This window comes from Melanotaenia boesemani, chromosome 5, assembly GCF_017639745.1.
Source record: "Melanotaenia boesemani isolate fMelBoe1 chromosome 5, fMelBoe1.pri, whole genome shotgun sequence".
In the NCBI taxonomy this organism is placed as follows: Eukaryota; Metazoa; Chordata; class Actinopteri; order Atheriniformes; family Melanotaeniidae; genus Melanotaenia; species Melanotaenia boesemani.
The window spans coordinates 10,476,564-10,490,202 of record NC_055686.1 but is presented as its reverse complement, the minus strand read 5'-3'; the positions used below and the strand labels follow the sequence as shown (position 1 = coordinate 10,490,202).

Below are 13,639 nucleotides of genomic sequence, written 5' to 3'. Positions count from 1 at the left end.
AAACACCCACCAAAACCCAGAAACCGTGACACTCCCCTCCTGAATCATCATTGAAATTACATCAATGAATATTTCATGTAGGTGTTCACCTGACCTTTCATAGCCACCATAAGGGCAGGCAAGGTGCTTCCTCATGTGCGGCAACTTTAAAGTTGATTTTGTTTTATTAATGGAAACAGGTGTGGGACGTGAGTGCGCACACATTTATAAAGCTGAAAGTTTTTGTGCACTGCATTTCCTTTTTTCCCTATGTACACCACTCTTAGTCTGCTTAACAGTTTTATGAATGAGGCCTTTGGTGTCTCAAAGTTTTAATTTTAAACATAGTTTAAAAAACGTGTGTTATGTAATAGAATAGAATTTATTTTATTGTCATTGCACAACGATGTGGAATGAAATAACAAGCTCAGCCAGAACAGACACAAGAATAAAAAAAAAATACTATGAAAGACATTCACTGTAGAATAAGCTGAGGTGGTTTTTAGTGCAGGAGTCATTGTTATTTCCAGTATTTGTTAGATCTTGTGGGCCAGAGGAAAAAGCTTTTTCTAAGTCTGGTGGTGCATGATTTCATTAATCTGTAACGTCTCCCTGATGCCACCAGATCACATAGATTGATTCTTTTAAAACGAATGGTCAAGATCTGAGTTTGTGGTACGAGTATTGGACTTTGAAGCAAGTCATGACAGAACATGAACTCACTTTGTTGTAGAAAAATTACCAAGAGTCTGAATGAGTAAAAGTAATTAGAAGTAGTATAAAATACAGGCAATACTTGCAAGTTTGAGAGCTATCTTGCTGACTCCAGAAGCCGACAAGAGGACTCTGCCTTGCTGCATTTTTTAAATCAGTTTTATTCAACCTGATTCTAACTGAAGGTCATTCTCTAAACTGATAAAAGAAGAAGGGAGACTAAAAGGCGCCACTCTCCTACTGTCTCGCCCAAACAGGCTGTTTCTCTAAACAACTGTTTCTATCTCGCAGGTGCCCACCAGTCTCAACTTTTCCCATATCACGAGTCTGATAGAAAAGTGGTCAGCTTGACCTCACACAAGAACCCAACAAGAGAATAATAACTTCAATGTTCCATATAAGAAGGTATACAAATTATAAAAATGTAATTAAAGGTATTAAATGAATAAATGTAATATATGAATAAAAGAATGATTACATGTGTGATTATTATATGAGTAAATATGATTGATTACTATATGCATTAAATGTAAAAATGATTCACACAGGTTTATTTCTACATATTTTTAATAAAGAGATTATAGTCACTGAAAAATGAGCTTTTATACTATGATATAGAAACACACACACACACACACACACACACCCACACACACACACACACACACACACACACACACACACACACACACACACACACACACACACACACACACACACACACACACTATAAAAACAATGTTGACATTAACTACCAGAATAAAATCTGGTTCTAAGCATAAGACCTAAGTTCTGCATCTGTGTTGAGTTTAAAGTGATAAAATCACAAAGATCAGCTGCTGGACTTTATTCTGCTACGTGTAATATGATCATATGAAAGTTTTCTACATGCTGAAAGCAAAATGCACAGTTCAACAAGAAGACATCTGTAACACATCTGTAAAACACAATCCTCAACGTCTCTGCATCCTTACAAAACCTGTACAATATTCTACATATTTTTATTATTATTATTATCATTATTATTATTATTAGGTCCTGATGCTTCACTTGTGTTGTTGTGGAGTCAGAAAGCAGGATCAGTCTGACCTTTGACCTATTTGATGACACAGCTGTGAAGCTGGAGCACATGATGAGAGCTGATGTTCACTGTGATGGACCATCAGACTCAGGCTCCACTGAGCTGCTTGAAAGCAACACACACATTTATATACACAAACACAGAGTTATACATACTGAGTTTACAAAAATACAAAAATTTACACAATTTTTCATGACATAAAAGTGTTCTTAAAAGATTTTGTGTCAAACTTTCTGATTTTGTTAGAATTAGAGAAATAAAAGTGGTGAGACTGAGCTGCACATTTCAGACTCTTCATGATCACAAGTAATATTATTACACGTTACTCTGATGGATTACATAGTTTCACTCCTACTGAATTACAGGTTTACATAAAGTACAGGAGAGTTTGTCTCATCAACACCCACTTAATGAAAGAAAGCTGTTTCTGTCGGGATGAAGCCAGAAAACCTGATCAGAGAAGAAGAAAACTCACCGTCTGACAGCTGGAAGTCTTTAAATAATTAAATATTACAGACTGAAGCTAAATTATCAGGAGAGAATTTCAGCATCTGTCAGTGTTTGATGTTGACAGTTTTTCCCAAACATCTGCAACAGTTGTGTTTTCATCCGGGTCCGAGTCATGCGAATGACGTACGTTGGCGACTCGTAACAGCAGCTCAATGACGACTCTGTCTCTCTCTCTTTGTCTCTTAAGGATATCTGTAGGATTCACATGACAGAATAGTCAACACAAGCAATAAAAGATAAAACAGTTAAATTAAAAACATCTAATGAACCCTACCTGTCTGTTGGCTGATAACATAAACAGTCCCTATAATATATACAAAAACTCCACCAACAAATACGACCACTGCCAATAAGAGCAGATTCACAACAATCGATAGTACATCCTCTCGGTGTGTTGCACCTGAATGAGAACAAAAACCAGTCAGTTACATCATGTTTCCACAGCAACATGAACATTTAAACTAATTTCGAAGTTGTAGGAAATTATAATAAGTTGGTCAAAGCTCTAAACTTCATTTGGTAAATCCATCTTTATCTCTTGAAGTCTGTTTACATTTTGTAAATAAATGTGTTTAATGTTTGAAAATCAGCTTTGTGTTGATCAGGTAACAGTCAAACCAACATCTGTAGTTGCCATGGTAACAGCTACCAACCTTGAATGATGAGCAATGCAGGCTTTGTTGTGATAGGAGACACAATACTTTCCTCATGAGAAGCTGGAGTCACATTCAGAACAAAACATACTGTAGAAGAAATCTGCATCAGTGTGACAACACAACAGGAACACACACCTCTGCTGGTTTAAACTGATAAAAACCTGTTAACTTACACTCAGCCTGAAGCTCCCATTGACTTATGTTCTTATTATAATTTTTCATTTCACACCAGTACCTTCCAGAGTCTTCAGCTGTGACTCTGGACAGATGAAGTGTGACTCGTCCTTCTCTGAGAGCGTCTCTGTCACACTGAACTCGTCCTGAAAACTGCTGATGCTGAGACTCTGGAAGCTCAACACCATCAATCAGTTCATAGAAAACTTTCCAAGGTTTTGAGAGAAGAACACAGATGATGTTGGTGAGAGACATGTCTGTTTGGTTCTGGCTGTCCCATCTGATGGTGATGTTGTCGTCCTCCTCTGCCTGATAGAAAGTTGTTTTCTCTCTTAACTCTCCTGCAGTGGACAGATAGAGGTCATGTATTAACTCACATTAAGAGATGACGTTCTGTTTTCAAAGAGTTGTAGCTCTGATTTTTGTTTTGTTGCATTAAAAGAGACTGAAGAGTAACTTCAGTAGAAATATATTCAGATTAAATGTGAATTTTTATATTTTATAAACCTGAAGAGCGACGTCAGTTATTTACTGTACAATCAAAGATGTCTAGTAACCTGTCATGTGGTTTTCATAGTTTTTCTGAAACTGAGAGATAAAAAGTTTGTAAACAGTTGTGATTTTTAGCTTTTCAGAAAACTCTGGTTTTAGGAAAATATTTTCTAACTCATTTAAACAAGACTGAGGTTTGAACAGAACAATGAGCAGATATTTGACTGGTGGTTCTGGACTCTGGTTAACTGGTTCATGGCTGGTAGTTCTTAGAGAAGTGGGTATACTTGCATGTCCTGCACTAAACCACATGTTAGGATGAAATATTTATAAAGACACTCACCACAGACAGAGGAGGTCAGGTGGAGAAGCAAAAAGATCAACAACATTTTCTCTCTGTGAGAAAAAAAAAATACAACATTAAAACCAGAGGGATTTGGAGGGAATAGAGAATATTTTTGTGTTTCTGAGACCTACAATTTAAAAATAACTCAGGCAAAAACATCAATTTAGTAAAGACTTAAGAGCTAAAAGCATCTAAATCCATTAAAGTTAATAAAAATAGAACCACTGCTGTTTTTATATTTTTGACATTCTTGAAGTCAAGTGTTGTGTCTGTACGAAAGAAAGAAAGAAAGAAAGAAAGAAAGAAAGAAAGAAAGAAAGAAAGAAAGAAAGAAAGAAAGAAAGAAAGAAAGAAAGAAAGAAACGTTTTTTTCCCAGTCCCAGAGGTGCGTAAAGCGTTATAACTTTCATTTTTGTTTTCAGAGGACAGCCTCACTGGTACATGTTAGTAACCAAAAAGAAGCACACACTCTATGGCACACACACAAGCAGGTGACGCCCAATTTCCTCAACTGTCCTGCATTTCTGTGTACAACAATAAACCAGAGTAAAACAGTTAATCTTGACAAAAACTGAAATGTTTCTACTTGATGAGAATATTTCCATAAAATGTATTTTGCTCCAACATTTCTAGGTCGCAACGACATCTACATAAAGCAGCAGTAGGGACTTTGATTCATGTTCTTTCAACACACTATCAGGTTATAACGTGACAAGGTCCCTTTTTTTTATTGGGTAACAGTTGCACGTTTCCATAGTTACAGCCTCATGAACTGCACTTTAAATCCTTAACTGATCAAATCATATTTATATATTTATCTGTGAATTTAAGCAGGTTCCACTTTCTGGTTTATGCGCTCAATACATTTCTCTTTTGCTGTTCTTTTTCATTAAATTCTACTATCTATATATATTTATTCCATAGTTTCACTCTGTTTAAATCAAGGCAATCAACCAGCTTTACATTTTTAGCAGATTACTTGCAGCATTTCAGTGTGTTACACAGATCCCTGCAGCTTTAGCTTCTTCATCAGAAGGATGTTTCTAAAGAAGACTGCAGACGCTGGTGGAAACATGTCGAGGTAAAAATAAATATCTATACACATTTGCTGATTAGAGACTGTGAAACATGAACCTATTTGAGTTTTCATGTAAGAAACTTATTTCTGCTTGTTCACAGTTCATAACAAACTAGTTTACATTAAGCTTCATTTGGAGCCCAGTTACACTCAAACATTTCTGACTTCACACTTAATGTTGTGATAAATGGAAAATTACTGTAACAATTTCACCATCATAAAAATGTAGTACAACTCACCTTTCTGTAATGTTTGTGTCACTGACTCAGTTAAAGGGATTTCTGTGAGCAGCATGTGATTACTTCTGTTTCCTGTCAACGTTCTGCAGGTAACCACAAGAACAAGCTGATAACATGAGCTTGTAGGATCAAAACACAACACAAAGCAACAAAATAACGTCTCTTTTAATTTTTTTTTCTTTTCTTTTGGAGAATAATAACAATAATCAATGCTTTTTAACAAATACTTGAGTTAATAGTATAATGTTATGTTTTAAGCTGCAACATCTGTCATGACCGAACAATAAACACACACTAATTTCTCCTTTTTTACAACAGAAGATGACGGTCATTCTTGAATTTATCATGAGAATCATTAATGCGGCTTAGAAAGCATAAAGATCAGTGAAATATTTCAGGCTCCATCTTATGAAAACTAGAGGGAGGTGTAAATTTACACCATGTCCTCTGCAGGAAGTTTGATGAGAGAACAAATAAACTATCAGACAGCAGATGGTGATAAAATCCCCATCATACACAGTCAAAGTGAAACTGTCATGACTCACCAGCATGGTTTGTTTTATCCAGTTAAAACCTCTTTGGGTTCAGAGTTGGATGATAAACAGTTTTGAAGTTGCAGTGTTTTGTCATCAGCAGCCACATCTTTATTTGTATAAAATCTAATGTTTAATAATCAAATCTGAGATATTTCAGTTCAGATCTGCTGCTGTTAATGCAAATTTATTGATTCTTTTCCTGAGAAACATAAATTTTGCTTTATTAATAAAAGCTAGATACACATTTAATCTGTGTATTTATTCAACTACAATTTGCATCATTAAAATGTAAATTAAATGATTAATTTTGACGTGTTCTTCATTTAACTACAGCGCTGATGTAACATGATCACATAGTAAGCAGATATAATTTCTTTATGAGCTACAAATCTTGCAGCTCTAGTAGTTTTCCAGACGCAAAATAGCTGAAGTGACTTCGAATCTCCTGAGAACCCACTCTGTCTATCTGAATTTTATGAGTTAAATTCTTGTAAACCATTATGGAGCTCAGGTTTCATATCAGCTATGTAGACGATGTATGTGTGACACAAATGGAGAGAAAGTAGGACACGGTGATGCTTTCACATTTTACTTAATATTATAAATTAATATGAAGTATCATAAAAAGAGCTGTTTTATTTAATCATGTTTTATAAAATAAAGTAACACATTTATCCAGTATTTCCTCAGTATGTGTTTCATAGTGAAACATCTTTCTGTCCTTGTGTTCTTGTGTTTTTTCACACTTCAGGTGCTTTTTGATTATTTCACACTGAGGATCTTCACCTGGTTTCTCACTGATGTCTCTGCTCTAAGTTGATCCAGTTCTTGTTTAAACAGCAGCAGATCATTTCAAAGCTCCTTCAACATCCATCTGGTGGATGTTTCTTCATGCAGTATTGTGGAGCAGCAGCAGCTTTCTGTCCTGTTTTTGATGATGAAGCTCAGACACAGTTCTAATGCTGACATTGAAGCTTAGAATAAAAACTTCTTGAATGAGCTTTATTGTCTCCTGATGCTTCAAGTTATTATATGAATCCACATAATGAACAAACTATTCCAGAAGACATGCCAGGTTGCTTCCCTGGAGCCAGCGGTGCTTCTCCTTGTGGTGGATCCTCTGGAATAATCATCTAGGATAAAACATTCCATCACTTCAGCCAACCCATGAGATGTTTTCAAAGGAAGAAACTCTCTTACAGCACACGTTTCAACATTTAATATCGTAATTTAATGTTGTAATTTAATAAATTAGGCCTGTCTCACTTTTTTTGTAGGAGGACAGAACCGCTGTCTGCTCCTTTGTGTTTGGAGGAACAGGAGGAGCATTTCCAGAGCCCTACAAAATTACCTCCAGCAGCCACTAATGTGCATGTTTCAGAAACAGACTCCATGAGGGAGGTATGAGGGCCCCACATCCACAAATGGAGCCCAACACTGTGAAACACGACTGACATTTGCCAAAGAACACCAGCAGTGTCTGGGGAGGCATATCCTTGGAGGTCTGCACAGACCTCCACTTGTGTCCGATCATATGCTGCTGCAGTGGGACCTGGACCTGGACCTGGACCTGGACTCCTGATGCAGGACGACGCTCTGCTTCATGTGGCCGGAGTGTGTCAGCAGTTCCTGATTGATGCTGTAGACTGGGCTGCCCGTTCACCAGACCAATTCAAATAAATTTAATGATGTATGTTATAAATTATCCAATAATTCATTTTAATTAATAAATAAATTATACTGAAACTAATCTAAATTTCAATTTAATTTGTTTAATTCATGTTGAATGCAAAGTCCCTCATATCAACAGTCAGTTTCAGTTTAATAACAACTGTCTGAAGGTGGCAGTGATTTAACAAGCTCAAAAAAAACACTTATTACAAAACAATATTTACACTTTTATATTTGCACATTCAAGTTACAGAACAGAGCAAGCAGGTTTTCTTTTAGAGATGATGCTCAACAACAGATCACAGATTAATGGTCTCTCTACTGAATATTTGATATAATTTGGTCTTTTATGTTCTCTCAGTCAAATATTTTACATTTCTGAGTTGATTTTTCTACTGAATCAACAATCTTCTCAGTTTTTCTATAATGAAATGTGTGTGTTGCTGTCAGGCAGCTCAAATCTGATCTTCCTCATGTCTCATCATGTCGGTCAGATGGAGGCAGAGAAAACAGCAGAGCAGCTTTGATTCCACTGACAGAAGAAGTGAATTTGCAGGATGTTTCTTTTTTTTGTCTTTGAAACACTTTAATTTTTACCTGAACTTTCTGAGTTTGTGAACACAAACAAAAATTCCACTAAAGCTTATTTCGTGAAATTTTGTATGACTAAGCATAAAGGTGCTGCATCATACAGATGTGTTACAGATCAATGTTTTCGATACATTTCTTTATTTTATTTTTTATTATTATGCAGAAGCAGATACTTTCCTAAAATCCAGAGTAAAGTCCACCAGCTGCTCTTTTTCTCTTCCACACTTCATGTGTTCATGTGAAAGACTGAATTTATCTTTACAAAGAACAGAAACACAAACATGAAAGTCAAACATAAAACAGAAAAGTGATTTATTAAACTTTTTTTTCCAGCAGAAATAAAGGAACAAACTTCAAACTTAAAATGTTTGTAGGACAGAAACGTCTTTATTGTGCAAAATGAAACTTTGCTACAGAAACGCTGCACATTGAGTCAGGGAGCTTAGCAAGAACGGTTCAGTGTTACAAACCAAAACATTCAAACTGTACATTGTTTTTATTTACATGATTGTTGTTAAACAAGCAAAAACAAGATGAAGTTCATAGTGCAAAAGTTAAAGCTTCAGCAGTGAAGTAAATACTGCAGGTTTCCAGTTAGTAACCGAGTGTCTGTTTTATAAAAGAAACCAGTTACTTTGGAAGTAATTACTCTGTTACTTCTTTAACTGAACTAAAACAGAATATTAGAAATGATTACTGAATTAAACTTATGACAAACTAGTAAAACTCATGAAAACATTGACATTAATTTATGGACCGTGTGTTTGTAACCGATGTGTCGTAACGTTCTGACCTTTTATCTCAGAAAGAAAACTGACGTCTGAGCTTCCAGTTTAAAAACCTTCATATTCCCTGAGACTCACCATGTGTGTGTCTGTTAGTTATTTGTGTGTGTGCTTGTCCAGTAATTGTAGTTGTTGTGCTTTGGGGAAACTCTAGAGTTCTCTGCAACCATAATATAAAAGAAAAAGCAATAAGGTTTGTCTGCAAAGTTAAATATAGTGAACATACAAATCTATTTTGGAAGTTAAAAACACTAAAAATCAGCCATTTGGTGGAGTTACAAACAGCAATAACAATTTATAAAGCTAGAAATCATTTACACCCAACAACATACAAAAATGTCTTTTAGTTGTGAAGGGGGAAATAATCTGAGGCGAAAATTAAATCTGAAGATTTTCAGTGTTACAACAACTATGAAAAGCCTGTGCCTAACAGTATATGGTGTAAAATTATGGGATAATCTTCTGGAAGAACTCAAACAAAGTCCAAACATTATCTACTTTAAAATAAAGTTCAAAGGTATGTTATTCAAAAGGTACAAGGGAAAAGAACGTATGTAAACCAATTACATATGTACATAAGATGAATGTATAGGTACATGTGAGTATATACACATGTGTATGAGTAGGCAGAAGTGCAAATGTATACATAGACGTATGTTTATGGGTACATACATGGGTGTACGTATATGTGCTGAAAATATATGTGCAGGTATGTGAGTATAAGCATATAAACAGGTGTATGTCTACATATAGAGGTACATATGTAATTGCTTTGTCTTTGAATATATGTGGTTATGCATGTGTATGTGTGCGTACACGTGTACTTATATATGCCGTTTGTGTACATGAGTATGTATGTGTACATTGTTTTTATTTATTTAGTTTTTCTGTATTATTTATTTATTTATTTATTTTAACTGCCAAAAGATTAATGTAAAAATTGTAAGGAAGATAAATTTATGATTATAAAGGAGGGCAGGAATAAATAAGGTTTTCCTTCATCCTGCTACTTTTTTGTCTCCATAGCAACTGTTACTTTTCTTTAATCTGTTGATTAATGTGTTATTTTTTGTTTGAAATAAAAAATATCAATCAATTAATCAATAGTAATGCATAAAACTGTGTTGTCTATAACAGTATTTTAAACATGGAAACAGTAATTAATTAGATTACCTGTTACTGAAAGAAGTAATACTGTTAGTGGGTAAACAATCCAAAATGGTGGGAATCGTAATTCACTGCTATATCAAAAAGAAAATCAATTTTTCCACCAAGTCTGAACTTTCAGCCTCATTTCAGTCAAACAAATGAGTTGTTTGGAAACGAGGATCGGCTGGATCAAGAGCCAAAATCTTCCAGTGAAGGAAAAATGTTCTTTTCTAGACTGAATGTGAGGAAACAGAAAGCACCAAACACTAATATATCTGTGAATATCAGCCCACAGCAGATGCTCATGTGTCCTTGGTTTTCTTTGACCACATCTGGTGTTTCAGGGTTTCTCTCGGGTTCAGGATGATCCATCGGTGCTGTGAAAAAATACATCTCTTTTAATGCAACGTTAAAAACATTTTATTACCAAACAAATTAGAACAAAAACTGAAAAAGCCTGAAAAAAAAACCTTCTGAAATGACCCTGATAAACTATTTTCTAACTCACCGGTAACACTGAGGTCACATTTTCCAGAGTTGAATCCGTTTTCTGTCTCCACTTTACACACATAAAAACCAGAATCATTAGTTCAAGAGCAGCAGGGCAACATTTGTGTTTTCAGTTTAATAAATAAAAATAAATAAATAAATAAACAGGAACAGAAAATCCTAAATTTGCTTTGGGAAGAAGAAAATCTTTTAGGAAAAAAGGAGAAAGTTGGTTAACTCACCGGTAACGTTCAGTTGACATTTTTCAGAGCTGAAGCCGTAATCTGTCTTCACACCACACACATACAGACCAGAATCATCAGTTCTGAGTCTGGACACATGAAGTCTGATTCGTCCTTCTCTGAGGACGTCTTTGTCACTCTGGACTCGTCCTGCAAACTGTCCATCCTGAGACTCTGGTACCTCAACTCCTTCATGGACATGATACAGTAATAAGATTCTATTATCAGTTATCAGGTTACAGAGGATAAACAGGAACCTCCAGGAGACGTCAGGTTTGGTGGTGAAGGTCCACTCCAGAGTGATGTTGTGGTTCTCCTCTGCCTGATAGGAGCTCTGTGTCACATTCACTACAAATGCTGCTGCTGAGGAGACAGAGAGAGAAAGAGAGGAGCAGACACACTGAGAACTGGAACATGGAGGCTTTAAACTACATCTAGAAGTTTCTGAAGATGTAAACTGACCACAGACAGATGAGATGAGGATGAGGAGCAGCAGCATCCTGCAGATCATCTTCTCCCTGTGAGAGGAGACAGAGGTGAAGAGTCATGAACACATGAGGTCAAAGTTCAGTCATTCCAGGTAGAAGAAGGAAAATCTCCAGTCTGACTTCATTCAGTCATTCCAGCATCTGATCCTGTTCATCATCCTGTTTATTTCACATCAAAGAACTTTCTGACTGAACTACATGAACTACAACCACTGAAATAGAAGCTGTCACCATGGAAACCTGTAGGTTGTGTTTCTGTGTTTAGTCAGTGGTATTTTAAAAACATGTTTCTGTCACAAGGTGGCGCCAGTTTCTAATGAAAAAGAAAATGAAATCCATGAGTCTCTTTAGCTTAAATTCAGTTTGTTTCCCTGAGTTCAGTCTGCAGTTTGCTGGATGTTTGACTTTAATGGGAGTTTTTACTGTTTTTTGAAGAACATAATGAAGAAATACTTCATAAATTATTCATTAATTAAAATATTATTTATCGTCACATTTCCAAAACAGGCAACATGGGACAAACTTGTTCAGCACAATAAAGTTTTATTTCTTCTGTTAAAAAACTAAATTAATGATTAATTAATCAACAGTTTTAAGGTTGGAACAACTTACTGTTTGGTCCATCTGTCCAAGGTGACAGAACAATATAAACTGTTGCTGTTAGTACTCTTACAATGTTTATGATACTAATATTAAATAAACTTTCTTTATACAGCAGTTCTAAACATTTTATAAAGCGCTCTAACAAAGCAGCAAATAATTAAAATCAAGTAAAACATCTTTAGAGACCAAAACCAACATGAAACATAATGAAATTGTAGGACAGCTCTTCATTTATTAAATTAAAAGCCTAATGATGAAGAAAACAATTACTACAAAAACATCATCATAACAGCTTTAAACATCTCCTTTTAACTCAGATGTAAAATATTTAAACATCTATGATATTTTCAAATAAGTCTCTGTTTCATAAAACAGTCTAATCCAGCTCAGACCTCCTCCCTTCACCATCCATGATCCATAACTTATAACAAGCTTGTACATGTATGATCAGGAAGAACTCAAGTATCTTTCATATCACTGTTGTTCACAGAGCTTCATTCACGGTGCATCGTGTCCTAAATTCAAGATAAAAATAAGTTTGTACCAACAAGGACAAAATTTCTTTCCCCACATTAACAGGAAGTTATTTAATTAAACTGTGAAGATGATTTACATAAAATACAAACTGCAGCAGAGAAGACAGAAACCATAATAAAGATAAAATCATTCATACTCACTGACCTCATTTAACAAATAAAAATCCAACACAATCTCTGAAACATGAAGAATTGATGATGGTTACAGTTTTATAAACGCTGGTAAAGTTTATCTTCTTTAGATTCAGTCTCTGTTTCAGCAGTCGGTTGTTCCTGCTTTATAGTCTGTGTCTCTGTGAGAGGAGGAGCCTTAATGATGTGCTAACTCCTCCTGTCATGTGACTGTTTTTGCTGGCAAAGCAAAACTTGCAGAGCCTGTTCTGCTCATGTTCAGGTACTTAAAACAAACTTTTCACACCAACAGCATCAGTGAACATTATATTCCTGCTATTTATTGATGAAAGAAGCAGAGTTTACAGAGAGTAGATCATCTGAAGCATCACCATCTTCTCTCGCTATCATGCAGCTTATTTCAGACGGATGTGGGAGTTACAGCAGCTTTTATTCTTATATTCTCATATTAAATAATCTGATGCCTCATACAGCCTTTAAAAGACTGTGCAGTTTTACTGTAAGATTCATTTTATGTTAATATAGAAGACAGCCTCTTCCTCTTTGTGCAGCATCAGCTGCAACTTTCCTGCAAGTCTGTCTCTCTTCTCCATGAAAGCTGCTGCATCTTCTATACATGAGGCTCCTGCTGGATTTTACATGATTGTGTCTAAAATTTCCATCACATCTAGACTTTCTACGTTTCTTTATTTACATGTTAAACAGACATTTAGTATCTCAGCTGTTTGGGTTTTACTTCTTGGAAACTCTGGAATCAGAGAAATCTTTGAGGAATTGATGTTTTATTGTGTTTAATGACAAATAAATAGTAACACAGTTTGCTTCATGTTTTTATGCTGCGGTTCAGATTAAAATGTTTTTCTCTCTTGTGTTGAAGTCTAATGAAGGAGTGAACAGCTGTGAGACAGAGATGATGAGTTAAAACTTCACACCATCATTACAGAATTTAACTTCTGGTTTTTCTTCACTCTCCTCATCATCACTGTGGAGTCGTGTGATAAACACTCATGAACTTGTCAGAAAGTTGTTTGTATGATGACTGACATCTGCAAACATCCCTGCAACTGAATCAGTTACAATAAAGAGAGATGATGGTGTAAAATAGAAATAATGCTCTGTGGAAAGGTCCCTGTGTTTAGCCACATGAA

General features: G+C 35.5%; 2 protein-coding genes across 5 annotated transcripts in view; both read right to left on the bottom strand.

The window, feature by feature from the left end:
* Nucleotides 1-13,639, bottom strand: part of LOC121639814 — an 882,884-nt gene that overhangs the window by 312,626 nt on the left and 556,619 nt on the right. The gene's annotated exons all lie outside the window — the stretch shown is intronic.
* Nucleotides 1,524-12,633, bottom strand: LOC121639772. 4 transcript variants are annotated; one of them, XM_041985255.1, is made up of 8 exons: nt 12,505-12,607; nt 11,833-11,849; nt 11,195-11,250; nt 10,733-11,095; nt 3,114-3,455; nt 2,938-3,027; nt 2,559-2,684; nt 1,524-2,476 (listed from the first exon to the last, which is right to left on the bottom strand). In XM_041985255.1, the coding sequence occupies exons 3-8, from the start codon at nt 11,241-11,243 to the stop codon at nt 2,319-2,321; spliced, it is 1,128 nt and encodes a 375-aa protein (XP_041841189.1). In that variant the 5' UTR covers nt 11,244-11,250; nt 11,833-11,849; nt 12,505-12,607; the 3' UTR covers nt 1,524-2,318. The 4 variants fall into 4 exon arrangements, with proteins under 4 accessions (XP_041841189.1, XP_041841185.1, XP_041841190.1 ...); XM_041985251.1 differs by lacking the exon at nt 11,833-11,849 and having other exon boundaries at nt 12,505-12,633; XM_041985256.1 differs by lacking the exon at nt 11,833-11,849 and having other exon boundaries at nt 2,938-3,000; nt 12,505-12,633.